This window comes from Mangifera indica, chromosome 1 (assembly GCF_011075055.1).
Source record: "Mangifera indica cultivar Alphonso chromosome 1, CATAS_Mindica_2.1, whole genome shotgun sequence".
NCBI classification, from domain to species: domain Eukaryota; kingdom Viridiplantae; phylum Streptophyta; class Magnoliopsida; order Sapindales; family Anacardiaceae; genus Mangifera; species Mangifera indica.
Window position 1 is genome coordinate 29,429,608 of NC_058137.1, and position 26,993 is coordinate 29,456,600.

General features: G+C 35.7%; 4 protein-coding genes and 1 pseudogene across 6 annotated transcripts; 3 read left to right on the plus strand and 2 right to left on the minus strand.

Annotated features, from left to right (window-relative positions):
* Nucleotides 1-3,130: 3,130 nt before the first annotated feature.
* Nucleotides 3,131-8,067, minus strand: LOC123212903 (receptor-like protein kinase BRI1-like 3). The gene is made up of 2 exons (XM_044632142.1): nt 7,737-8,067; nt 3,131-7,585 (listed from the first exon to the last, which is right to left on the minus strand). The coding sequence occupies exon 2, from the start codon at nt 7,277-7,279 to the stop codon at nt 3,593-3,595; it is 3,687 nt and encodes a 1,228-aa protein (XP_044488077.1). The 5' UTR covers nt 7,280-7,585; nt 7,737-8,067; the 3' UTR covers nt 3,131-3,592.
* Nucleotides 8,068-16,521: 8,454 nt separating this feature from the next.
* On the plus strand, nt 16,522-18,292 carry LOC123221191 (annotated as a pseudogene).
* Nucleotides 18,293-18,414: 122 nt separating this feature from the next.
* LOC123200008 (F-box protein At-B) lies at nt 18,415-21,429 on the plus strand. Its single transcript, XM_044615120.1, is given in 4 exon segments — nt 18,415-18,868; nt 18,956-19,141; nt 19,356-19,553; nt 19,696-21,429. Coding segments are annotated over 4 exon segments (1,950 nt in total). The 5' UTR covers nt 18,415-18,718; the 3' UTR covers nt 21,112-21,429.
* A 206-nt stretch (nt 21,430-21,635) lies between these two features.
* Nucleotides 21,636-25,726, minus strand: LOC123221178 (COP9 signalosome complex subunit 6a-like). 3 transcript variants are annotated; one of them, XM_044643933.1, is made up of 9 exons: nt 25,353-25,726; nt 25,188-25,276; nt 25,013-25,106; nt 24,845-24,906; nt 24,672-24,750; nt 24,468-24,560; nt 23,371-23,471; nt 22,415-22,470; nt 21,636-22,004 (listed from the first exon to the last, which is right to left on the minus strand). In XM_044643933.1, exons 1-9 carry the CDS (start codon nt 25,618-25,620, stop codon nt 21,968-21,970), a joined length of 879 nt encoding a protein of 292 aa, XP_044499868.1. In that variant the 5' UTR covers nt 25,621-25,726; the 3' UTR covers nt 21,636-21,967. The 3 variants fall into 3 exon arrangements, with proteins under 3 accessions (XP_044499868.1, XP_044499858.1, XP_044499876.1); XM_044643923.1 differs by having other exon boundaries at nt 21,636-22,049; nt 25,353-25,725; XM_044643941.1 differs by lacking the exon at nt 22,415-22,470 and having other exon boundaries at nt 21,636-22,049.
* Nucleotides 25,727-25,993: 267 nt separating this feature from the next.
* On the plus strand, nt 25,994-26,928 carry LOC123200088 (peroxisome biogenesis protein 5-like; the record flags this gene model as incomplete). The annotated part of the gene is made up of 4 exons (XM_044615238.1): nt 25,994-26,140; nt 26,256-26,387; nt 26,496-26,634; nt 26,735-26,928. Coding segments are annotated over exons 1-4 (612 nt in total), but the record flags the coding sequence as incomplete, so codon positions are not given.
* Nucleotides 26,929-26,993: the final 65 nt, after the last annotated feature.

A 26,993-nucleotide genomic window follows, 5' to 3' on the forward strand; every position in this document is an offset into this window, starting at 1 on the left:
GTCTTCTTCTGGGAAGACGATCGTCTTCCCAGACGAAGACGACGGCTTCGTCTTCGTCTGGGAAGACGAAGAACTTCGTCTTCCCCGACGAAGTTCTTCGTCTCCCACCGCTTTTTCGGCGACGATCGGACCTCCAAATGGGAGGAAACCGATCACCGGAAGGAGAGGATTCTTCGGGAGGGAGAAGCCGTCGGCAACGGAGCCGGAGAGGTCGCCGGAGATTTCAAAACCAAACCCTAGGGTGAAACTGCCATTTTCTTAAACTTAGGCTGGGGGGAAATTTTTTTTTTCAAACTTTAGGGGGGCAAAAGGAGATAAAATTTTCAGGCGTTAGGGTTCTGTTAAATTTAACTGGCCATGGGTGGGTGTTTGGTATTTCCATAGTTAAAGGGGGGAAACTTGTCATTACAGCATACCTTGGGTGGGAAATAGTCGTTTGGCCAAAGTGTAATGTGGACAGATTTTTACATTGTAAAGCATCGGAGGTCCCAAAGATACAAGGGAGAAATGGTGGTGACAAGTGACACCACCTAAATTCATAGGATATGAAGAAATAATGATGAATTAACTTACTTAAAATTATAAATTGATGAGGACAAATTAAAAGACTAATTTGGATGGCTACTTTATTATGATTATTATTTTTTTATAATGCAATTTGAAAAGGACTGGTTGATAATGAATTGTTATCTATAATTTTATTATTAATCTTATTCTAATTCCCTGAAAGATATATCCCTCTTTTTCTTTATTTTCATTCTTTATTGGGTTTATAGGAAATTAATTAATACATATATTTGATCATGCACGCCTTGATTCTTAGAATTATCGTAGAAATCATGTGTTTTTGTAGTTAATGTTAGAATGCATTAATGGGTGGCAATTGTCTGAGATTTTGTTTTGGGTGCATGTCTTGTGCAAAAATTACAATGATAAATGCTGCCAAGCATTGCAATGCAGGCGGTTTCATGTTTGAAGCAATTAGAAATGAGTTGAAAGAAAGGGTGTTGAATTTGTCAAACGAAAATGCCAAAACCTGGCACCAGTCTGTCAGAGGGAGAAATAGCATCAAAGTTTTGTATGGATATGCTGGGAAAGTGCCAAGTGGATGGATGAATGGAGGATTGTAATACTAATGCTAATGCTAATGCTACTGCATGTATATTATCATAAGCAGCTAACAAACGGCATTTCAGTCCCCTCTTCATGTGACATATTTTTTTAATGCCATGAATGGGGCAAGTTTTTCCACACCCAGTCAAAAAGTTATATTTTGACCAAGTCTTTGTCTCTTTACTACTTTCTTTCTTTCTTTCTTTTTAATTTATTTCTCATTAAAGTTTGGTTGAACAGCATCAGATCTCCTCCTCCCCATGCCATCTTTCATTTACAACTGCATAACTCCAATAGTTATACTAAATTCTCATTAACAAAGTTTGGATGGGACAAGAAAACGAATCTGTGAGCCTGTAATTGATCACTGTTGCATGCATATGATTTTTCAAAGCTGTCTTAAAATTCTGTGTAAAGGACACACGAAAGAAGTGTGTTAATTGCTGTGGTAGTGGGGACAAAGGACTGCAAAAAGGGTAGTAGAGAAATTTGGATTTGGAAGACAATCTTGGATTCTTCCAACCCCAACCAACAACTTAAACTTACTAGAGTTCATCTCAGTTACCACTCACTAATAGGGTAAACCAAATTTTCTGTCTTGGCTGGACCGTTTAAAACTGAATTTCATGTCTACCCGGTCATTGCAGACACTGTAGCAGCAGAACTCAGCCAGAGAGGCCCCACCCTCCTTTTAATGGATCATGGCTGGGCTTGGATTTTCAGCCCACTGTAGTCCAATACCTGGGTTCTAAATCTCATCTGCCTATAGCTGGAGACTAAAGCAAACTTGTGAATGAGATTACAGAGAACAAAATGTTGTATTCAGCCTTTTACTAAAAAACTTCGGCTAAGTCATCAAAGCTAAGATAATTGCAATGAAAAAAATTAAACTACTAGTGCAAACTTTATTGAATCCACCACAAAAGAGTTCATGGATAAAATACATAACACCGTGCTTTATCCATCATTAAAAGAATGAATAATCTCTCAACAACAAGAGCATATCAATGGAGCCCGTAATCAATGTTAAACACTCAAAGTCGAGACTTTTTAGCAATTTTGATGTTCTATCAAGTTAGCTTAGCTACAACTTAATTGCTTCAAATTCAGATAATAATGCAGATATGTTCAGTGGTACAACTTAATTGGTACAGAAGCACCGTTACCTTTCTCTTCTTTTCTCAAATGCATCATTGTCAATAATAGCAGGGGTTATGTCAAAAGTGTCATCAGTGTTTGATATTGGAAATTATATAAAGGGAAGATAGGAAACATTAAGATACTAAAAAACCAAGATATTCCAAAAGTGACATGGGAAAAGAATAAACAGACAAAACTTTAATATCAAAGGTTTCTGTAGAGCATCATGCAGCAACATGCAAACGATGAGTAAATTTTGAATAAATATTGAATCCAAAGCTAAAGCCAAATTTGTTGGGTGATGATGAGAAACTAAACAAATATTTTGCATCAAAAAGCAAATCAGACCATATATCAAAATTAAAGCAATAGTTCTTTAAATCCAAGCAATGCTACTTAGCATGACCAGACACTCGGGCAACTTCAATGAACTAACATTACATGGAACAAAATTATTTTCTCCAAACTGATGGTGAGTCACTTTATTTATGACTTATATATTGGTGAACTATGTTCTACATAGCATATAGTTTATTGTTCGACAGCAGCAGCTTGCATTGCTAGAGTCCTTCAAGAATTTTCAACCAATAAGTAGGCATGATACAGCATCTTGCTGGCCAGCAAAAACTATTTGAGGGTTACACAAATCCCACCACTTCTTACCAATGCAGGGTAGTAGCTAGAAGGAAAGATACTTTCCTCTGTATCAAGGTCGCAAGAATTCATGGCAGGAAGACTGCTGAGAAACTTCTGACTCACATCAACAATGATTATATATCTAAAATTTTTCAGATAAGTTCAATGATTCACCAAGTCAGCGGGAGGTTACAGATTACTGAAATGAGTGTATAAAAACTTGTTTTTTTGAATTTGACCATAATAAACACAGTCGCACAACTGCACAATCAATCTATTGACAATTATGATTTCACTTTCCCAAGTAATGCTAATTCTACAACCTTACAAAGTATGCTCCTCTCACTACTCACATTCAAGCATTCTATGAACAACACAACAATTGTGGCAAACAAAAAGGTACATCAATTAGCAAAACTGTGACATGAACAAGAAGCTAATGGAAAAGGAACAAAGTCTTGCATGTTTACCAACAGAAATATTGATCAAACCAAATAAACAAATTTACCCAACTTACAGAAGCTGAAAGACCCCATGACTTTCTTCCCTCATGTTTTCTCTGTCTCATTCAGTGTTCTATTATTTACACTAGGCAAAATGGGGAAGGATAAACCTCATCTCTAACATCAGTGGTTCAACTCACTGATACTTCATCTGCTCCCTTGGCCTGGCCATATGAAGCATGGCAAGAACAAAACCATTTTTAAATCCAACTGAATTTGGATGGCATGAACTGAGATTCTTTCTCCCGCAACTCTTGAATGATTGTGTCTTTCAATGAGAAACCATCAAGGCTATCACTTTCTGTGTCAGCTTGAAGCTCTTTGAACATTGTCATTACCTGTATCATGGTTGGCCGCCTGAATGACCTGTCATCCAGGCATTCAAAGGCAATCCTTAGATACTGATATAATTCAGCCTCACTAGATTTCTGTGTCATCAGCTCGGTATCTAATATCTCGTTGCTTCTCTTTTCTCTATGAAGCTGCTTTGCCCATCCAACTAGGTTGTTGTCATCACCAAACTCAGATGGGTCTATAGGTCTTTTGCCTGAAAGAAGCTCTAGTAATATGACACCATAACTGTAGACATCTCCTTTTGTTGTGCAACGGAAACTCTGATAGTACTCAGGGGGAACATAGCCTGGAGTTCCTGCAAGGGTGCTCACACTGAGATGCGTCTCAAGAGCATTCACCAATCTTGCCATGCCAAAATCAGAAACCCTGGCCTCAAAATTTTCATCTAGAAGAACATTGCTAGACTTCATGTCCCGGTGAATAATGTGGGGTATGCAGCTGTGGTGAAGGAATGCCAGGCCTCGTGCTGACCCTAAGGCAATCTTCTTTCTGGCAGCCCAGTCAAGCCTTGTGCTGCCTCCTTTGGCTGTATCATGAAGGATAGACTCCAGACTCCCCCATTTCATGTACTCATACACAAGAAGCCTTTCGTCCCCAATCTTGCAGTACCCCAACAAAGGGACTAGGTTTCGGTGCTTAATCTTTCCAATAGTTTCCATTTCTGCCATAAATTCTCTGTCTCCCTGACCTGTGACATGAATTAGTTTCTTGATTGCAACAACACAACCATCCCTCAGTTGTGCTTTGTAAACCTCGCCAAACCCCCCAGACCCTATCAAACTATCAACACTGAAACCATTAGTAGCTTCCAGAAGATGGGCAAAGGTTAGCTTCCTCAGAGGTTTCTCAAATGTAGCAACATTGATGCTCAGAGGCTCAGGGACACTGGAAAGTTTCCAGCTACTACTACCTGAAGTTGGTAGGCTTTCAATGTATTTCTCTCTCTGTTCCTCCTTCAGCTGGTACTTCTTCACTCGATACAGAGTTAACGTAAGTCCAAGGATGCACAAGACGAAGAATGTGATTCCAATGATCACCCCGGCTTCAAGAGTCTGTTTCTTTTCCCCAGTGTGAATAGATGCAGTGTGACCTCCAGAGACACAGAGGGGCAATGGTAACCCACAAAGGTCAGAATTGTTCTCGTATCTGGAAGCTGGAAAAGTGGTCAGTTGACCTCCAGAAGGGATGGGACCAGATAAGTTGTTGTTGGACACATCCAGGTCACTGAGAAAAGAGAGACTCCCTAATGACCCTGGGATCCGTCCTTGAAAATTATTGTGAGAGAGATCCAAAACTCCAATCGCTTTCAAATCTCCGAACCTGTCAGGAATATTACCCGTTAACTTGTTATGGCCCAAATTCAAGACTTGCAAATAGTTCAATGAACCAAGATTCTCAGGAATAGTTCCCGTCAAGGAATTGTAAGAGAGATCAAGGTAGATCATGCTGCCATTACTAGTGAATGTATCAACCGTCATGCCAGAGTAAATTCTAGTAGATGGACAAGAGTGAACCATAGGAAAGCCTTCCAACCTCTCTGGTCGAATCCCCTCAAATTCGATTAATCCACCAGCACCCCTACAGGATGTCCCCCCTTCATTTCGTACAAAAGCAAACTGCTTCCCTGAAACAATTCCTGGCATAACTAGGCCAGCTTGGTCAGCAAGCGCAGGAGGGAGAGCACCATTTAAGTTATTGCTGTTCAAATCAAGCCAAATGAGGCTCCTGCACTTCCCAAGCTCTGATGGGATCGGTCCTGTGAGTGAATTGTTACCCAATTGGAGGACCGCAAGGTTAAGAAGATCTCCAATGCCAGCAGGGATTTCTCCCGAAAGAAGGTTGCTGGAAAGCGATATCCAAATCATATTTGTGCACCTAGAAATGGACTGTGGAATTTTTCCCCTCAAGAGATTATTATTGAGAATTAGGGTCCCCATGTTTCCCCCATTGACACAAATTTCTTCTGGGATTTCACCTGTGAGGTTGTTTGCCCACATAACCAAGTCAGAGAGATTTGGTAAGGTACAAATGGCTGGTGGGATTGGACCACTTAAGCTGTTGAAACTAAGATCAATTGTCTTCAAATTTTTGCAGTTTTCGAGCTCCAAGGGTACAGTTCCTGAGAGGTAATTGTTTGGTAAAACTATCCTTTCCAAAGCTGAGAAGTTAGGAGAAGAACAGAACCCTGATGGGATAGTTCCTGTTAAGGCATTAGAGCTGAGATCCAGCACTCGAAGTTGAGTACAATTAGTCAGAGACAAAGGCACAGGACCACTTATGTTGTTGAATGGTACATAAAGATATATCAAACTCGAAAGCTTACTTACAACTGTACTGAGAAAATTTCCTGACAGCAGATTTTTTCCAACATTGAGGCTTTGCAGAGAAGAGCACAATACAAAAGTTGAAGGCAGCTCACCAGTAAGCTTGTTGAACGAAAGATCCAGCTCCTCAAGAGTCCCACAAACCTGCCCCAACTCAGGAGGAATCTCTCCACTAAACTGATTATGTGCTAAAGATAGATGCTTCAACTTCTTCAAATTTCCCAGTAACACGCCAGGAATCCTGTCCTGCAGTAGATTATGAGAGAGGTTAATTGTTTCTAGAAGCTGACAGTTCTTCAAGCTTGTTGGAAATTCAGACCCTGAGAAGATGTTCTGAGACAGATTGACCACAGTGAGGTTGCTGCACTGCCCAAAATCAAGACTGGATAATTTTCCAGAGAAATTGTTGTGAGAGAGATCAAGATACTTGAGAGATCCTGTTGACTCTGCAATGAAGCTAGGCTGTATCTCTCCCGACAAAAGATTGTATGAAAGGTCAAGAATTGAGAGATTCTGGCAAGAAAAGAGAGTAACACTCAGTTTACCAGCAAGCTTATTATCGGAAAAGTTGAGCAGATTCAAGTTCTGACAACTAGAAAGACTATAACTCAAGAAAGAAGAATCCAAAATTTCATTGCGAGAGAGGTCAAGCTGCAGAAGAGAAGGACCAAAATGGAGAGTACCCCCAGAGATTGAATTGTGTGAGAGATTGACATAAGATAGATGATCACAAGAGAGAAAAAATGATTTTGGGGGAAGAGGGCCTGAAATGTTGTTCCAAGACAAGTCAATTTTTTCCAAGTTGCAAGAACTGGATGTGGATAAATCACCAGCCGAAAAAGAATTGCCTTGTAAATATAGATGCCTAAGATATGGCAAAGCCGTGAGAGTTGGAAGGTTTAAACTACCAAAGAGGCCAAAGTTATTGAAGTTGAGAGTGGTAACATGGCCATCAATAGAGCAGATGACACCTTGCCATGAGCAAGGAGTCAAAGAGTTGGCAGTCCAGTTTAGTAAGAAACCATTTGAATCAGAATCAACAGAGTGTTTGAAAGCCATTAAATTCACCACTTCTTCATTACTTGTCGACAGTTGTCCGGCAAAAGATGGTATTACTTGAAGGCGAAAGAGAAGCAAGAACATAAAGCCAAAGATCCCCAAAAAGCGTTGTTCTTGCAAAAATAATGATACCCTCCATTGTTTCTTCATGTTTGGCCTCAGATATTCATCACCAAATGAGGTGATACAAAAAAAAATTGTATTTTCTTAAGAGAATTTTTTTATATAGAAGTGGTTGAAAATGAGAAAGTAGTCTCTTGGTAGTAGTGGCTCTGATGCATTTGAGGAGCTGAAAATAACATCAAACAAAAGATTCATGGAATTTGTCTCTGTCTTTTCTTTCTTTGAATCTCCATCGAGCTTCTTCTTCACTTCACATGTACTTTCAGATCTGTTCAAAAACTATTTTTGCTCCGTAAAATTTTTCAAAATGAGTTGTGGGTTGCTCTTGGACGGCTGAAATATATATATATTAAAAAAAAAAAAACAATAAGGTGGTGGTGTAGTTGATCACCGTCAAAGATGCAATCATCTAATTAAACTTAAAAATAAAAATCATACATTTAATTAAAAAGAAAAATAAAAAAAAAGAGAGTACTTTATCAACCTCAAACTGATGAAACTGAAGTACAGAATCAGAGAGAGAGAGAGATGGCTGTTGTAATATGTTGGAGGTGACAGACAGACTGACTGTACGATGTTCAGAAATGTCGGGACTAGTATTTGCCATAAAAAGGCAGCAACAAAAGGAAGAAAGCGAGCTCATATATCTGGGTATTCATCTTTTAAGCAGAAACTAGTCCACAACTCCTTGGCTGAGCTGCCAAAGAATGAATCCCAGTTCCCAGAAGAAGAACAAGAAGAGTTAGATGTGAGAAGTAGACCAATAAAAAGTGCAAAACTACAAAAAAAATAAATAAATAAATAAAGAAGGGAGAATAGAATAGTTGATGACAAGTTGGTGCCTTGGGCTTAGAGGCAGGCAACTCCAACAGAGAGATTGAGTAATTTCTCGGAGTGATGCCCCCCTCGCCCACTAAGTTTTTTTATTCTTTCCTTTGTCCTTTTTCGGGTCCAGTCAAACTTCTCTCTTTTTTTGGATCAATTACCCTGCAGCTACGTCTCTCCCAACCATCGTTTTCTTTATTCTTCTTCTGTACTTTTACTACGCTATTGCCTTAAACTTGTTTATTTGCTAATCATCCGAGTGACAGGGGTTTTGCAAACTTTTTCAATCATAATGGATTATTGTGAAATTAAAGACTTTGAACAATCCCATAACTCCCCCAAATGACCAAAAAAAAAGCCCCTACCTACAAAGCTTGATATCCATCAGCTCACTAATAATATTTCATAAACCTACCATGAATACAAACATAATTATAAACTCTGATATAAATATAAACACATACATATTATTATGTAATTTAAATATTTTTAAATTAAAAATAAAATAATATTTAACCACATAATAATATTTTAACACGAATTTATATTTGTTAGTATAAAAAGTATTACTTTCAATTCATTGGGTTACAAATTAATTATAACAAGGCTTTAATAAGTGTAGGATCACTGCATGTATATATGTTTGCAAATTAATTAGGAATGCAAAACACACCAATTGAGTCTTTGTAGTGCCGGAAAGGCAACTCAACCTTACTCTTCCTTATTGCATTTTATTTGTTTTCTTTTGTCGCATACTCTCATGGGGAAGACAAATCCTTTTGGTTAAGTTATGGTACTATTTACTGATTTATTTTTTGTTGTTTAATCTCAAATTATGACAGTACCTCAACTTCATAAATAGATTAAAGAATGTTAACACTGTTTTGTTACTTTACTCTAAATTATGTTTAAACCTTTTGCAAATATGATCCTAAGTCATTTGTGATGTTATAATTAGTATAAAAGTTGGTTTATTATTCAATAATGGTTTGAAAACCTCTTAAGGATATAAGTTTTATTGCATCTTATATTATTGACAAATGAATATGAAACTTAATTTATGAGGTTAACGTTATCGAAACTAAATAAACATGTTTTAAATGAAATATGTTGTTTGTTTAAAACCCAAAAATAGATCAGTGAGACTGAATAATATACCCTATTTACTTAGTTGACCTAATATAGTATTAAATATATTGTTTTATATTATATCACTAGCTTAATTAAATTTGCTCAAAAGGTGATCTTATATCTTTATTTATGTTAAATCTTTCATCAATTAACATACAAGAATAAATAAAACAAGTTATGAATCCAAAATCAAAATAATTGTACCTTGGAAATAACCAATAGAGATTACGATAAAATTGGATCATGTTGGTTTAAAAGAAGCATGGTAGAATAAATTATATACTTTTAACTTGGTTACATTTGATAAACACCAACTGTCAAACGTGCAAAGTAAAAAAAGTAGAGTAGGAGAGGAGCATGAGAAATGGAAAACAAATGCATGCATAATTATAGAAAATTTAGGCATAGTAATAATAGTTTAGGTCAATGTGTAAATAAGAGGAAGAGCTATCTACATGTATATATTTATATGAATAACATATAAGTATAGGCATGCGCTTCATCCTTATATCAGAATACTGAAAGAATGATTAAAAAAAAAATAAAAATGAAAGAAAGAATCCATGGATATAAGATGCAATATTGGAAGAAGGGACATTGTTTATTTCTTGGGAAATTGATGAGTAGCTATATGTTAGTCACTTTTAAATCTTTGTTTGCATTTTCGATTGGTTTTAGGGGCTGTGAAGATCACATATGTGGAAGTGGTTGGGTAGATACATGAATATGATGATAATAACTGGTCAAACATGAAAATAAATAAAGAATTATGTATGTCTTCATTACGCAAAAAAAATATTCTATTCTTAATTAACCCTTGAACACTCTCTTAGATTCGAACTTTGCCCCATTTATCAATTATATTTCACATAACAACTTTTCACACTAAGGTCCCATAGTTTAGAAACTAACTCTTTAGTCCTTTAATATATTTTTATAAAACGTATGGTTATTTTTCACTCATTTTTTGACTAAATGACACTTTCCTACCCTTAAACTTTAAAAACGATATTTTCACCTTCCACATATACTTCAAATCTCATAACACAATCTCACTTTTCACATTCACTTTATCAATGATTGATGTTCTTGAATCCATGGCTCTCTCTACTTCATCTCTATTGTGATGTAGATTGGAGCACTTGCCCTACCTTAAGGTGATTTGTAAGAAGCAAACTACTATCTCATTGTACTCAATAAAGGTCGAGTATTGTGCATTGACTAAAACAACTAAGGAAATTGTTTGGCCAGATACTGAAGAATTTGTTTGTAATCTATGGTTTAATGGTCAAACTTATTGTTAAAATATTATCCAATTTGAACACACAATCCACCATGGTTTTACTTTTGGGTTTGCAAGTTAAAATACGTCTATAGAAAATTTTCAAGTTGTCAAAATCTAACGAGGTAGTGAAATATAATAAAATTTTCAAACAAAAACTTGAAAGCTCTCATGGATCATGTTTTAAGATGAGTTATATATAAATCATGGCAAATCAATCCATAAGGTGTTTAAAGAACATGATACCTACATTTGAAGACTTTTTCAATCTTTATGTGGTTGTGAAAATGTTATACAACCTACTACGAGATGGGGTATTGGTATCCACACAAAGCATGAATGATAAAGAGGTTGAAACTAAACACTTGAGGCTATTAGGGCTCTATGAAGAGTAAATTATTTACATGAATGGGCGTTCATTAATGAAATTGGGCAAAAGTTATGAAACTATGAAATTGATTCTATATTTATTGAATAAGATGAACGATCATTCATGGCATATGAATGGTCGTTCATCTTTGATCTTTATCCCATATGATTTCCTGAGTTATCTAGATTTTAGGTGCATATTTAGATGAAACTCAGATAAAGATTTATCTCAATCCTTGTCACCATAAATAGGCATTCATGGTCAAGGATAAAGACACACTAAGTTGATTTAATCCTATTGGACAAACCTAATCCCATCACTATTCAATCTTAATTCGAATATCCCATGATTATCAATAAACAATCCAATATATAACTCTATAGTCCGAATCAACTTTTATTTGTGTGTAACCAATAAGCTCTCTATTGAGTCAATAATATCCAGATTCGATCGAATCTACACACAGACCAAGATTGACCTCTAGTAAGAGACTATGACCACCCAATCAATAGAGTGTTAGTGAACAATTCTAAGCTTTGTCAACTTCATAGTTACTAACAATACAATCCTTTTGTCAATCAATATCTTTAGAGGTTGAGATACAAATATGTGTTTATCTTAATAAATGTTTGATATGAACTGATATACATCAATAATCGAATGACTTAGATCGAGTTTGACCCAATCCCACCGTGGTCATAGATTCGAGTGATCATTGATGTCTTTTAGTATTCTCATTCGAGATTTCTCGTGCTTGAAAGTGACAAATCCTTTATTAATCCATTAGCCTTCATTAGATCCTAATATAACTAATCACCATATTTATAGTTATCCTAATTACAACAACATGTTGGATGGTGTTAAACTATATCAATTCTTGCACGAGATGATTTGGTAACCGTATGAAAATCACATGTACTTGTGAGTTAAAAATATTTATTCAATTGAAACTGGAACAACCATTTATATAGAAATTCTCTTAATGGTTCGGCGAGTTATAGGTTATTTAATTAGTTTAATCTTAACATTCTTAAGTAATGTGTGATGTATATTTAAATCTCAGCAAAAATGTTGTCCCTCGTAAGAGGGGATGATTATAACACTTTTAGGTGAATCTCATATTGACAAAGTATGAATGATATGTTAAGTTTCACGTACATCCTATATTGCTTGAGGACGTTAAGATAAAACTTATTAAATAATTTGTGAACTCCTTAAGACATCAAAATATGTTTTGGATAATCTATTAACAATATACTAGTCTATTAGACCAAAAATGTCAAAGATAGACCTACTTTATTCATGTACCATCCTACAAACAACTTGTTGATGTATTCACCAAGGCTATAAGACATGAACAATTTCACTACCTTTTCCATGTCATTAGTTTATGTAATATCAACTTATCAACTTGAAAGAGGCTTAGGAATAGTTAACTTAATTGCAAGCTCAATGCACTCATGCATTCCAATTTGAGGGAGGCTATTGAATATTAAATATTCCCAAAAAGATCATGGCATGAATGGTGAACCATTGGAAAATTTGTTGGAGATCATCTAGGATATTTGCTTTAATTATTTTCCTTCTCAAATTGTAATTACCATTTATATATTTTCACTTAGGTTATTGAACCTATATACGTATGCTTTTGTACTACATCAAAGATAAGAAATATAGTAAATATTTCATTAGTCAATAGTTTATCGCGACTTCCTCCTCAATATGTTTTATTGCGTATTCGATAACCTCACATTGTTTAGGATCAAGGTCTTTTCCTTGAGTAATCTCCTTTACTTGTAGGACAAAGGATATTTTTCCAACCTTTATTAAAAGAATTTTTTAAATATACTAAGATTATCAGTAATTATATAATAAATCCTAAAAGACATTTTTAATATAAATAGATAAAGGATGTAAACTTATTAGATAAAAGAATGCAGGCTGATGTTGTGGTGGACCTCTCCTTTTTGTTTATGAATAAGTAAAAGGCCAGTAAGACTTAGTCTCACATAAGGTGTAGTGAAATTTCAAACTCTTATCTTTTGATTTTTAAAAATCTAAACACTAATTTATAAGTAAATTTCTCTTAAAAATCTCAGTTAGGGTTAGAGGTAAAATTATCATTTACTAAAAAATTTAAAAAATGAAAGCTTTATTACATTTTTCTCCTTAGGTTTAAAAATCTTATAATTTCTCCTTAAACCAAAGTTTAAAAAATGACAAATTCCCCCAAGAGTTGTCTCCTCTTCTCTCTGGTGCTGATTTGTTGTCTCCAACCATTGGTCATTCTCCCTCTTGATCTTTCTCCTTTCCCCTTTGACTGTTTTCGATCAAGATAAAGAAGAAATTGTTTTGTCTCTGATGAAGATGAACAATTTTCATTTGAGAGACGAAGACGATGCGTCTTCATCTCAAATGAAGATCGTTCATCTTTGTCTTGGTCGAAGATGGTTGGAAAGGGAAGGGAAAGAGATCAAGAATGAGAGATAAGATAGGAGGGAGGATGATAGATGATTGGAGATAGCAAATCAGGGCAGAGAGAAAAGGAAAATACCCTAGGGGGAATTTATTACTTTTCAAACTTTGGGTTAAGAAAACATTGTGAGATTTTTAATCCCGAAGAGAAAAATATAATAAAATTTTAATTTTTTTTTTAAGTAAATGATAGTTTTATCTCTAACTCTAACTAAAATTTTTAATAAAAATTCACTTGTGAATAAATATTTAAATTTTTAAAAATTTGAAAAATAGGAGTTTAAGATCCTACTGTGCCATAGGTGGAAGCAAATCTTTTCACCAAAGTAAAAAATTCAAAGGCCAAAGGACTATTTCCCACCTAAAGTATGCTGCATTCCTAAGTTTTCTCCCTTTAACTTTGATAATCCCAAATACCCACCCATGAACAGTTAAAATTAAAAAAACCTTAACTCCTTAAAATTTTATCTCTTTTTGCCCCCTAAACTTTAAAAACTAAAAGTTTTCCCCAACCTAAGTTTTAAAAAATGACAGTTTTACCCTAGGGTTTCGTTTTGAAATCTCTAACGTCTTCTCTGGCTCTATTGTCAATGATCTCTCCCTTCTGAAACATCCTTTCTATTCAGCGGTCTCTCTCCTCCTATTTGGACGCTAGATCGACATCGAAGAAGCGGTGGAAGACGAAGAACTTCGTCAGGGAAGATGAAGTTCTTCGTTCATCCAGACGAAGACGAAATTGTTGTCTTCATCTGGGAAGACGATTGTCTTCCCAGAAGAAGACCTCTAGGAAGATAGTGGTCTTCCCAGATGAAGATGACAAATTCATCTTCGTTTGGGAGGATGAAGAACTTCATCTTCATCTCGTCTTCCCTAATGAAGCTCTTCCTATTCTACCGCTTCTCTGACGCCAATCTGGTGTCTAAATGGAAGGAGAGAGACCGTCGAACAGATAGGATGCTTCAGAAAGGAGAGACTGTCAGTAATAGAGCTAGAGACGATGTCAGAGATTTCAAAATGAAACCCTAGGGTGAAACTGTCATTTTTTAAAACTTAGGATGAGAAAAACTTTTAGTGTTTAAAGTTTAGGGGGGTAACAGAAGATTATTTTTTAATTTATTTTTAATATTATAGATAAAATGACGATTTTATCCTTATTATCGTTAATTTTAACTGCTCATAGGTGGGTATTTGAGATTAGCAAAGTTAAAGAGGAAAAACTTGGAAATGTAGCTTACCTTGGGTGGGAAATAGTCCTTTGGCCAAAGTCAAAATATTTCTGAATAAAGTGAAAACCACTTTGTGGAATGGGCTCGATTTCTTTTTGACACACGAGTGTCTTTATTTCAAAATATTCAAATTTTGTTAAAGACAAAGAAAGAACCATGTAATGTAATCAAATATTACAAAAATGAAGTGGGAAATATTTGACTTTGTAATATAATAAAATAAAATAGGAAGAAAAGGTTAGTTGGGATTAGTTAGCTTAAAATAGACGCTTTATTTCATATTTCTATTCTTCCACATGGATGTAACATCTTGTACACCCACTCTACCACCTTTTTTTTTTAGAGGTATCTTCCCTTATTAGTATGGCCGAAACATTATTTTTCACCCTAGGTTTGATACAAACTTAAACTCTAATTTCTTAATTAACAAAATTTTAAATACCTATTTGTCTAATAAATTTTATTATTATTGTTAGAGATAAAATTGTAATTTATTAAAATATTTAAAAAAACTAAAAATTTATCATATTTTCTTTCTTAAGTTTAAAAATTTAACAAATTTCTCTTGATCCAATATTTGAAAAATGATCATTTTTCCTTAGGGTTTTAATTATTTTCCTTGATTTTCCAATGAGTTTCTCCATTGATCTTTTCCTTTTAGCATTCTCTCTCCCTCTACCTTTAGACATTGTTGATTTCCATCGTCAACGATGAATGACTGCTAGGGTTTCAAATCGAAAAGTTGACAATGAACGATTGCTAACAACAATAGATGATGCATGAAGGAAGGTGAAGGACGGTGCATGAAGGAAGGTGAAGGACGGTGCATGAAGGAAGACGATGGACGACGAACATCATCAACGAAGACAGTTTCTCTTCATCGAAGACAAAATGATTTCATCTTCATCTCAAATGAAGAAGACTAGAGGATGAAGATAGAGCAACCAAAAAGGCTGGAAGGATAGAGTCGATGATCGGTGATGACAAGTGGTCGCCAAGAAGAAGGATCTGAAAATCCTAGGGAGAATAAAGGTGAAAATGATGTTTTTTAAAACTCTAGTGGTTAGTGTGTATAAGAAAAATATGAAAATTTTGCAAACCTAAATGTTGGGGGATAAATCAGTTTTTAAATATGGAAATAATGAGGTTATTGAGCAGAAATAAAAATTTAAAACTTTAAAGTAACTTAAAATATGAATTTAAATAAAATTTTTAAATGACAAATTTATCCTTGATAATAACAGTAAAATTTAATAGATATGTGAATATTTAAATTTTTGATAATTAACATATGAGAGTTGGTTTATATCAAACTTTGGGTGGGAAACAGTCTTTTGGCCTATTATTATTAATTTTCCTTTTTACACCAACCAAATCCACAACCTTTTCACATTTTAAATTTCAACCTACCCACTTATTACAGGTGAATAAAGAATGGGCCAAGTGCAATTAGTAGCCGAGCCCATTTCTTGTCAAATGTTCTAACATAACTGAATTGCGCTTCACCTTAAGCATGTTGGATTGATGGTTCATTCATTCTTAAAGAAGCTGGTTGTAAACCTCTCTTCAATACTTGTATTCTGCTTTTGTTTCCTCATCTTCTATCTGGGAATTCTCCTTGAAAGGTTAGAATTTCTTCACTTCTGTTTTGTCTTACTCAATCCCTTTTGTTCATTTTCAGTCAACATAGGTAATGCTTTACATTAGCTGGCTGGCTCATTTCGTTGACGATCAAATTACTCTTTTTTATATATGATAATAAAGTTATCATATTTTATTCTTCTTAAATTTTATCAAGAAACTAGATCAATTTTTTTTTTTTTTAAAGTTATAAGAGAATTGGGATAATATTAGTTTGGTCTCAGTAGCGTTCGTGTTAATATTTGGTGGATTTTTGACTAATATATATATATATCTTTATCAACCAACATTAGAAGAGTATTCATGCATCTAACTTTAGCAAGTACTCACAGTTGTATCTCTGGAAATTAGCAAGTCGTTCTGGTTAGGGCACCTAGATGAGAATGCATGAGTGTTGCTTAACTTATTCTTCCACTGGAAGCAAATGCAAGTGCCTTGCGAGGTAAAAACAGTGCTTTTTTTTTTTTTGGCTTATACATGCAGAACTTATGTTTGGTAATTTTTACAAACTGGGATTTGTTTTCGATTCCTTTGTTGCTTGCGCTACAAAATTTAATTTTCAAATTCCATTACTCAAAACATGCCAAGCAGCCAAGTTCATTCTGGGCTTAGTTATGTGATCCAAGCTATCAAGAAGAAAATTTGTGAATTTGATTGCATGTTTTGTTTTTGTAGCTTTGGAAAGTTGTTCTTGCTCCTTCAATTTGGTCAATCTGTATAACTGACAACATCTATGGTTTCAGTAGTTAGTTGAACTTTGAAAAAGCTTCAAGTTGATACCAGGGCCTGAACTTATATATCAGAGATTACACACATTTCCATACAACTCAAACAAGAGGATGTATTAGCCAGCATTGTGCTAAAGGATTGAAGGACAGTGCCAAAGTAATTTGATTGTGATTGTTTTTGAACCAAAGTATAATCACTGTAATGTATCTGTGAAATTGTTGATATACCCTTTCCCCAATGGTGTGGCCACCAATATACAGACTGACAGATTTATTGGACTTTCACTCATAAATGTTTATACTTTCTGGACTGGTTTTAACATGCAAAACTGCAGTGACAACTCGAGATATCTTTTTGCAGTTTGAATTACTGAGAGTAAGAGAAGCATAGGTGATTGATAAAGGAGGTAGGATATGAGTAGTTACTTTCTTTGCCTACATATTTATCTTTATCGAAAGCATAGTTAAGCAAGTTTACCTTTGGTTTTTAGAAAACTGTGGATAACACTAATAAGTTTTCTTGAGTTCGTAATTATTCTTTTGCTTTAAATACACTTCTTTATTTATTTTGATGGTTGTTTTAGCCTGAAAGAAAGCTGGGTAGATGAAAGTTGAGGTCCTTGAGGGACATCAAGTTTGAAATCCATCACAAGATATGGATGGTTTTCTTCTTTTATATTATTATTGTTTCACATTTTTATGGGACATATTGATTGCAGGAAAACATATGGCTTCTTTAGCAACTGTTGAAGTTTGTGATTCTAATGCAGCAATTCTAGCAAGTGGGACTTGTGTTTTCTGCAACCAATCGTCCATATCTATGGTCATGTTGATCATTCTCTGGTCTCATTGTCACTGTAAAGGTGTTTGAGGACTATGTTTTAGTTTGGGAGCTTATAGAAAGCAGATGTGAAGGACAGATTTTAGTTATTGATGGTGGAGGAAGCATGAGGTTTGCATTGTTGGTTGATTACTTGGCACAATAGGCACATAACAATGGATGGGCTGGTATTTTAGCAAACGGATGCATTAGAGAAGTGGATGAGATCAATGACTGTGGTATCGGGGTGAGGGTGTTGGGTTCGAACTCTATTAAACCGAGCAAAAAAGGCCACAGTGAAAACCATGTCCTTGTGTATATAGTTGGAGCGCTTATTTGCAACGGGGAGGGGTTGTATTATGCTGATAGTGATGGTGTTCTTGTCTCTAAAGGGGAGCGGAGTATCAAAACAAGCATTTGAAACAGATTAAAGAAACCAAATTTCCTGTTTGGGCATTGTTTATGCTTTTGCCTATATAACGGATATTGATTCATATCTAATGAAGTTATTGTGCTAGTAAAAGAAAAATAGTTGATATCAAGTTGTGTTAAAGTTACACCATTTTCTAGTCTTGTTTTGTTCATATATTGCCTTGATTTACCCTACTGACTTTTTTATAGAGAAGCTGGTAACGGGGCTTTTTTAAGGCCAAATGAGTATAACTAAATCAAAGAATGATGGCTTAGGAAGCAGAACAATGACCAAAAAAATAATATATTTGTTGCCCGACCTCTTAAAAAGTTGTGTATTACAAAAACGCAGACTGGCAAATACAAGTCCAAAAAGAATAGGTAGGTTTATCATAACATTATGGCGCCCTAATCACTACCAATTGCCTTTGAAAATGGAATTAATGGTATCTACATGTTTGGCTTGGTTGAGCCGACAAGAGGCATAACATAAGAGCCCAAAGAAAATAAATAAAAAGTAGACGAGAGTAAAGATGTAGCAGAAGAAGAATAAGGATATGGAGAAGCTGCCAAGCACGGTGTTTAATGAAGAGATACTTGGCAGGTTGGATTTGCAGACATTATCCACCCTTGCTTGTCTCAATAGATCCTTTCGCTTATTAGTTTACTCTCAAGCTCTTCCTTCTTTGACTGCTTTCCATTTCACTGTTAGTTCCTCATTCCGATTCCTACAATACTTTATTAGTCATTCTTTTATATTGAGATGGTTCTAATACAAGTTTTTTGTATTGCAGACCATGTCTCCAGATGGGGAAACTCTGAAAAGGCTAAACTCTCTTACTCTTAACTGCCTCCGTCTCCAAGACCACCCACTCTCTGCTTTTCTTTCTCCAACTTTCCAAGAATTGAATTTGTGGTGCTGCTCCTCATTGTCTTACCGGTTTCTTGCTTACATTGCCCGGCACTGTTCTAATCTTAGCTACAAACTTTAATTTTTATTATTCTCAACATATTTATTTATTTTTTCTTTCCAATTCTGTGAATGGTATAGATAGAAAGGCTAATTATCCAGATGTTAGCTAGTGTTTTCCTTTACTAGTTTTCATACATTTCTTTTTGCATGTGGCTTAACAAGAACAGGATTTTTCAAGAAAGGGATAAGAGGCAATTTGATGTGCTTTTATTTATTTACAGATCTTATTTATTACCCCTCCTAACTTCATGGAGCTTCAATCTATTTATTTTTTTGTTTACTTGAAGCATTATGCTGCAATGAACAAATTTATTAACTCTGTTGTCAGGGTGCTTATGCTAGAATTGGCAGACAAGAACTTACCTGATATATTCAGAGGGAACCTTGCCTTGATGCTTAAGCAGTGCTTGTACTTGGAAGTAAGTTTTTGTTACCGTTCAATTTTCTTCAAATAGAGTTATCAATTCTTTTGATTTTTTTGAATGAATATGCTAAATTATGGTTGGTAACTGCAACATACTGTAACTTGGAACCTGAAGCGCATTTCTTTTCTATTATTAGTCTCTGTCATTGAAAATTCGAGGGCCTGCAGTTGATGCAAGTTCTTTTGGGTCCATAGAACTTTTGCTTCCCGGTACTGTCAAAACTCTAAAGTTGCAGCCAGTGCCTGAGGAAGATGCAATCCGAATCATAAGGACAGTTGGTAGAAACCTTATGGAAACAGAAATTCTAAGCATCCCTGCCTTTCCTTTTTGCAAACTGCGGGGCTTGTCATTCGTTTTAGATGTAACAACTGATCAATTACTTATAACTATCACCAAGTCTGTTCCATTTCTGGTAGAGTTGGATCTTGAAGACAGACCAAAGAAGGAACCAGTGCCAAACCATCACTTGACCAACAATGGGCTTCAACACCTAGGTTTTTGTCAATATTTGACTGCCTTGTCTCTTGTACAAAGTAGACTTAAGCACCAAGGAGCGTTCAAAAGAGTAAATGATATGGGCATGTTTCTTCTATCTGAGGGTTGCAAATGCCTGGAAGCAGTAACACTGTGTGGATTCTCTAATGTTAGTGATGCTGGCTTTGCAGCAATTTTACATGTCTGCCAAAAATTAAATAAATTTGAAGTCCGAAATGCCTTGTTTCTGTCTGATGTAGCCTTTCATGATCTCATGGACATTCCATGAGCCCTTGTTGAGGTAAGACTGTTGTCATGCCCACGAATAACTAGTGAAACTGTTAAGAAAGTAGCCTCTTCTAAGAGCATGGAGGTTCTTGACCTGGGTGGTTGCAAGAGCATAGCTGATTCATGCCTCTGCTCTATTTCATGTCTCGGTAAATTAACAGAACTGAATCTCACAGGAGCTGATATTACTGATTCTGGTTTATCTGTTCTTAGTCAAGGGAGTATACCCATAAGAAATTTGTGCCTTAGAGGATGTAAAAGGGTAACTGACAAAGGAATTTCTAGTTTGCTGTGTGGAGGGGCAATTGGCCAGACTTTGACAGCCCTGGATTTAGGTTACATGGCAGGTGTAACAGATAAAACTATTTTGACAGTAGCTGCTGCTTGTGTAGGAATAATTGATTTGTGTATTAGATCTTGCTTCTATGTGACTGATTCTTCAATGGAAGTATTGGCTAGAAAGAGAACATTTCAAGATGGGAGTGAACGACTAAGGAGGCTTGATGTGTGCAATTGCATTTGTTTGTCTGCTGATTCATTGAGATGGTTTAAGAGGCTTTCACTTCGAGGATTACAGTGGCTTGGTATTGGGAAAACTCGTCTGGCTAGCCAGGAAAATGTTAGCAAAATATACGAGGAGAGACCGTGGCTGACTTTGCGCTTGGATGGCTGTGAAATGGGATGTCAAGATGGATGGCATTTCCATAGTCCTTTAAAATCATTCATCTTGATTCTCGACAAGCTTGCTTCCTTCACATTTGTGTTAAACAGGTTCAGAAGTCTCCCTTAGAAGCCTCCAAAGAGCTGGAGACTTGTTTCGAGTTCAAAAGTTCGAGACACATTTCAGTGACTAACCAACAATGCGAATGTATCCATTAGGTCATTTCCGATTGTCACTTGTTGCTTTAAAATAAATAATGTTCGCCGAAACACTGTGTCACTTGTTGCTTTAAAATCATTAATGTTCGCATAAACACTCATATCGAGTGTGAAAATGCACAGCATTGTTCATATACTTGCGGTGACTGAACAGTCTGAACCAAGGCTAGACCGCAGGATCATTTGGTGACAATCACCCTAATAACAGACCAAAGTTGATTAGCAAGTATCAATCACTACTCTCTCTAGACATTTCGAACCAAACAGACGTCCATTAATTTATAAGGGTATCTGCCACTCTTTGACACTAGTGGAGCATAAATATTACGTAGAACTATGAATACTGTTATACTATTTGTCATGTAGCAAGCAGTGTAAGTGAAAACCCAGAAAACTCTTGGGAGCCCCTATTTGTATGCTCAAGTGTTGCTTCTATTATCTACAAAGAGAAAAGTATATTATAATTCGCCAACTGGGAAGTGGAAATGCTACATCCTACGCTCTAAATACAGCATGCAGGGCCAACTTTTTCCACCTAGAGGTGAAAAATAAGTAAATAGTGCAATATGCAAATCCAGAATAAAACAAGTGAAAAATTAACAAATAAATCGAGGGAAAAAACAAGGGTTCCTACTTTTTTTTTTTTAATTGTCAGGTCCGGTCAATATACTTCCTAGTCTTCTATTTGCTCTGCACTCCAAAATAAATAGCTGCTGCAGGATAATCAACTAGTCAGCAAGTCCCCAAAAACTAGAGCTTGCTTGCTTTCAGATAAAGGCAGTCCGGCCACCCTTTCGACAGTGCCTGTCATATGCAATGTTAAATTTGTCCACCAACTCATTCATCGTACTGCCAAACCAAAAAAAAAAACAAAAAGCAAAGAAAATAATAATCAAAGTTTGAGCATGGATGCAAAAGAAATAAATGCATGTTAAAAAAAAGAAAATCAGTAGACTCAGTTTGTCCACCCATTCAATTGTAGTTAAAAGGTAACATATCAGCTCCATGTTCACATATTCTTTAAAATAAATTTTGGCATTAAATAAAGGTGGTGAGTTTCATCCAAGCATGAAACACAAATCCAAAAGAAGGCCAACTACAGTAAGCAAAACAACATGGCTAACTCAATCCTCAACTTCCAGTGATCTTTTGCACGTTAAAATCTCAACTCTCTCCAGCAGAAGCACAAGGAGAGAGAAAGGTGACCTTTATACCTTGCACAGTTGGTGAACATGGCCAAGTAAGCAATCAACAGTGTATCATTATATTCCTACAAAAAAGGTGAATTTCATTGCCCATCAATTTACGATAAAATATTAGTCTTTATCATATATAATATTTACAGAGTGTTATACGTTAATGTTAAACGGTTGCTTTGCAAAGAAACAAAAGATACAAACAGCAATGCATGTATTGTCTTACATTTTTAATTAAACAAATGAAGAAACAACAATCCACACAATTTTAGAAGAGATTTCATAAGACAAGACATTGCTGTATATCACCTTTCTTGAAGCCAATTGCACATATCATTAATGTCTCTGCATAAGGAATTTAACCATCATTGAAGCCACCCACTGAAACCCTTTACTACCATCATCATAAGCGTTATCATCTCTAGTTACCTTAACATAATCACAATATAAGCAAGCCCAAGATCCTACAATCTATTTCACCAAAGTCACTGGTCTTCACAACCAACATCTTCTTCAGGAATCTAAGGTTGGCTGTCATTATTTGACATTACCATCATCTTATATCAGTTTTACCAAGTCAAACATAAACCCTTTCAACTGTAGAGCTATTGGCCATGATATCGGGTTATTAGGGCTTGATGGTAGCTGTTTTGACCAATGACATCAGAGGGTGTGGTGTTGACAATGATTAACAAGGTTGATAGATAAATGGAGGTTGGATACAAGAAGGTTGTGAGGTTGATCAAGGGAGCCAGCAGGATGGAGGTGCAAATGGAATCCATATGAAAGAGATATTATACATATTTTTTTCCTGCAGTTTCTAGATTCTATATGCCAACATAGAAGTACTCTTGGTTATATGTTTTCTTCCATTGTTCATGAAATAATCTTCCTAGGGGAACAAGACCCTTTTTTAACAGGGCAGTATTAATAGCTTTAAGAGGGTGCAACCTAAAAATTGAAATTGCACTCACCATCAAAAAATCATCTTGGAATTTTTCTGATTCAATGGCTGGCAATCTTCTCAGGAGGCTGGACACTTGCCTTAGCAAAGAATTCTCACAAGGAATATCACCTGTATTTAAACACATAATGCAATTAACATAAGGAATTATGCCTATATGCACTTGTCTAAACATATTTATACTATGTTTGATAAGAAGGAAAAGAATAAGCAGGGTATGGGAAAGGAAATGTGGAGAACAAAAGGGTATTCAGCATTTCTTACATTTGTTGGTTGATAGGATGAAAAGGAGAGTAAGAAGATGATAACCAATTTCAACCATTTAGTATCTTCCAGATAAAGAAGAGATGAAAATCATTATATGTCAATTTGAAGTCACTTGACCATTATATACAGACATGTTGAAATCATCCACATCTATTGATATTTGCAATAGTGGAAAGCCTTAGGTTGTGGGCAACCTTTGGTTGGGGATAGACTTAGGGCTGATTTGAAAGGTTTCTGATGCCTCCAACAGCCTGACTTCTCAAATTATCAATTTATCCACTGTAAATCCCTTTTCATCAATAAAATAGTTTTTTGTTATTTTTTATATTTGCTTATTGTTTTTGGGTAAACATTGGTTGGGCTCCTTACAGTTTCCTTCTTGAGGAACGTGTGTATTTATAATTCAGCCCCATTGAAGTGTGAAAGACAAACAATACAACACAAACAATTTCAATTTCTTCTTCCAACTAATTCTTCTAACAACTTTTGAGTAGAATAAAAAATAATAACAAAAACAATTCTTCCTTCAATCAGATTCGTTATTTCCCTACCTCATCCAGCCATTTAACTTCAGATTGATTTATTTTGTGGATTTGGAGGCATGATAAACCCAGTTTCCCTCGCACCCATGATTCCTTCTGAATCACATAGAAGAATTTTGGCTACCCCCTATTCATTTATTCATTTTCCCTTCCCTTTATCATAATTTTCTCCAGCCCAAAAGTATAATGCCAGCTTAAGATGAGCTTATGTATTGATCCCACTTGTACTATTGGTTCATTGATTGTTTTCTCTTTTACATTAATATAAAAGGACCTTAGCTATAAAATAATAGTATACCTTTCTGCATTGCAAGGAGATAGTGATGAAGTACCCTGATTCTGCTATTAAGCATCTTGATAGCACTATGCATGCCAGTAAGGTGAGCAGCCACTGTAAATATAAGATATATTATCATTAACCACAAATTTATTTTACAAAGAAACTTTGGCAAACAAATTTCTTTCTATCCTTCTAGAAAAGGATAGGGAAAAATTCACTCACATTGAGTTGCTGCTGAACCTCCATCAGAGGGTTTCAAATGTGCAACATGATCAACTGAGATCCTTTCAGCTTCTACTGTCTTCAAATTCAAATAGGCAAGAAAAAAATTCACTCAACCATAACACTATCTTTCATAGGATATAGGGTGTTAGAGACAAATGGGTGAGTTGTACCTCAATAGTATAGCTTGAACGAACAAAAATAAGCTGTGGAATCCCATCAATGACATGCATCTCTAAGAATTTGTAACAATCAACACCAACGGAAATATAGCCACTAGCAAGTTCAGATTAAATCAATCATACTAAGATTAGATTTAATGATGACACAGCTATGATTACCGCTTTCGTAAATAGTGACAGGGACATCCTTTTGGGCATGATTGATGGCAGGATTGAGAAGAACATACACGGGGCTTTCATTGATATCCATCAACTGTTAAAAATGGAATTATTAAATTGAAAAGTTATTAACCTAAACTCACATAAAAATAAAATAATACACACATTTACGTACAGCTTTATGAATATGCATATCGGATTCCTCAGCGTCAGTTCCCGTAGAGTACCATCCAAGTATATAGAAATGCGGGAAAACCTTCTTATCTGGTAACAACACACAATCATAAACCCTAAGAAGAAACGAGTGAAATAAAAAAACCTATGAAAAAACTTTTCATACAAAGCTCTTGCTTCTTCTCGAGGAAAGCACGGTCAAGGGTGTGAGTGGAAGAATCATAGAGAAGCTCAAAACTGTTGAAGATCTCAACAGTGCGTCCTCTTTGAATACCTATAACGCATCCATAGACACGTGGCCGGGTGCCGTTGTTATTAGTAGCGGAAGAGGGAGGACTCATCTGAGATTTTACTCTTGTGCAGTGATCAGATATGTTTACAATCACAAGCGGATGTAGCTTGAATGTTAATCCACTACTCGACGATGACGCCATTCCTCTTCCCCCTCTTCTTCTTCGTCTCTGCTAAGCGAATGCGAGAGAACTGGGAATTCATGCGTAAGTTCTTTTGGTTTGGTTTTGTTTGGGCTCGGCCTAGGGGCCCAAGTTTCTCAAGTCCATATCTATTTATGTTCGTCTGAAAATGAATCGAACGTGGTGTTAAATTATTATTATTAAATGACATCATTTGTCGCCCGAAAAAACGATAAGCCAGCGATTTATATTTTATTAAAAAATATGAAAGATTGAATGCACTGTAGGTACAGCAACAGAACAGCTCTTCGGGCTTTTATCATACCATGTCTCTAGATTCATAAAATAAAATAGTTATTTCGCTCGGTAGAAGAATAACAAGATAAAAAGAGTGATGGCTATGCGTGAACTTGTTACAGGTGGAGCTGCTTGTCCTGCTCCTGGCTCTTCTTCTTCTTCTAATCCTCTTGGTGCTCTCGCCAACGCTGTTATCGGCACTTCTTCTAAGACTCAGGTCCTCTTTCTTCTTAGAACTCAATCTGTATGTTGATTTATTCATATCGATCTCCGATTGTTGGTGAAGAAACTGAATTACGGTTGTTTGATTGAATATGATGTAAATTTAAACATACAATAATATTAATAATAATAAACAGGAGAGGCTAAAAGAGATACCTACAGCCGCACCAACTACTTCCGACTCTCAATTCTACTCGGAGACCGGTGACCATTTCAGAGCACTTCCTGGTTCTGAGTTTGACCAACAACTTCTGCAACCTAATGCTCAGGTTTCTTCTTCTTTATAATTCTATGTTGTTATGGCTTCAATTTTTACCTTTATTTTATTTTATTTTTTTATTTATGTACTTAGGAGTTTCTTATTGGTATCGACTTAGGTCTCAGAATTCCTTGGTGGATTCCGCTCTGCTAATCTTAATGGATTTTCAGATGCTTGGGATGAGATTCAGCAACAATCTCAACCCCCACATTTCGAAAACTTTCCTCCTCCTCCGCGTTTTCAACCAACTTTGGAAGGTATGCGCTTCTTTGCAATTTTTTGAGAATGGTACATATATTTATTTATTTTTGAATAATAACCGTTTTGGATGTTTCTTGCTCTATTACCGTTTTGCAGGACCACCACAAAGAGTCTTATCAAGCTTTCTGCATTCCTTTGTTGAGAGTAGTCGTGGTGGTGTTCCATTCCGTCCTACTTCACTTCCGCTGTTAGGTTTATCTGAAGGTGACAAGCAATGCATACGTGATCGTAGCAGCATTATGGCTCGCCATTTTTTTGCTGATAAGAGTGAAGATTTTATCAATGCTCAGGTTCTCTTCTTATTTTTAATTATCCTTCATTTGATTTGCTTAACACCATTCTACCTTTCCTTTTG

Excerpts from the sequence above, each read along its gene's own strand:
- LOC123221178 (XM_044643923.1), bottom strand. The coding sequence starts at position 25,620 with ATGGCGTCATCGTCGAGTAGTGGATTAACATTCAAGCTACATCCGCTT. Across the intron at positions 24,907-25,012 it reads TGTCACTATTTACGAAAGCG|AGATGCATGTCATTGATGGG; the intron begins GTAATCATAGCT and ends ACAAATTCTTAG. Across the intron at positions 24,561-24,671 it reads AGGTTCAGCAGCAACTCAAT|TGGCTGCTCACCTTACTGGC; the intron begins GTGAGTGAATTT and ends TTATATTTACAG.
- LOC123212903 (XM_044632142.1), bottom strand. The coding sequence starts at position 7,279 with ATGAAGAAACAATGGAGGGTATCATTATTTTTGCAAGAACAACGCTTT.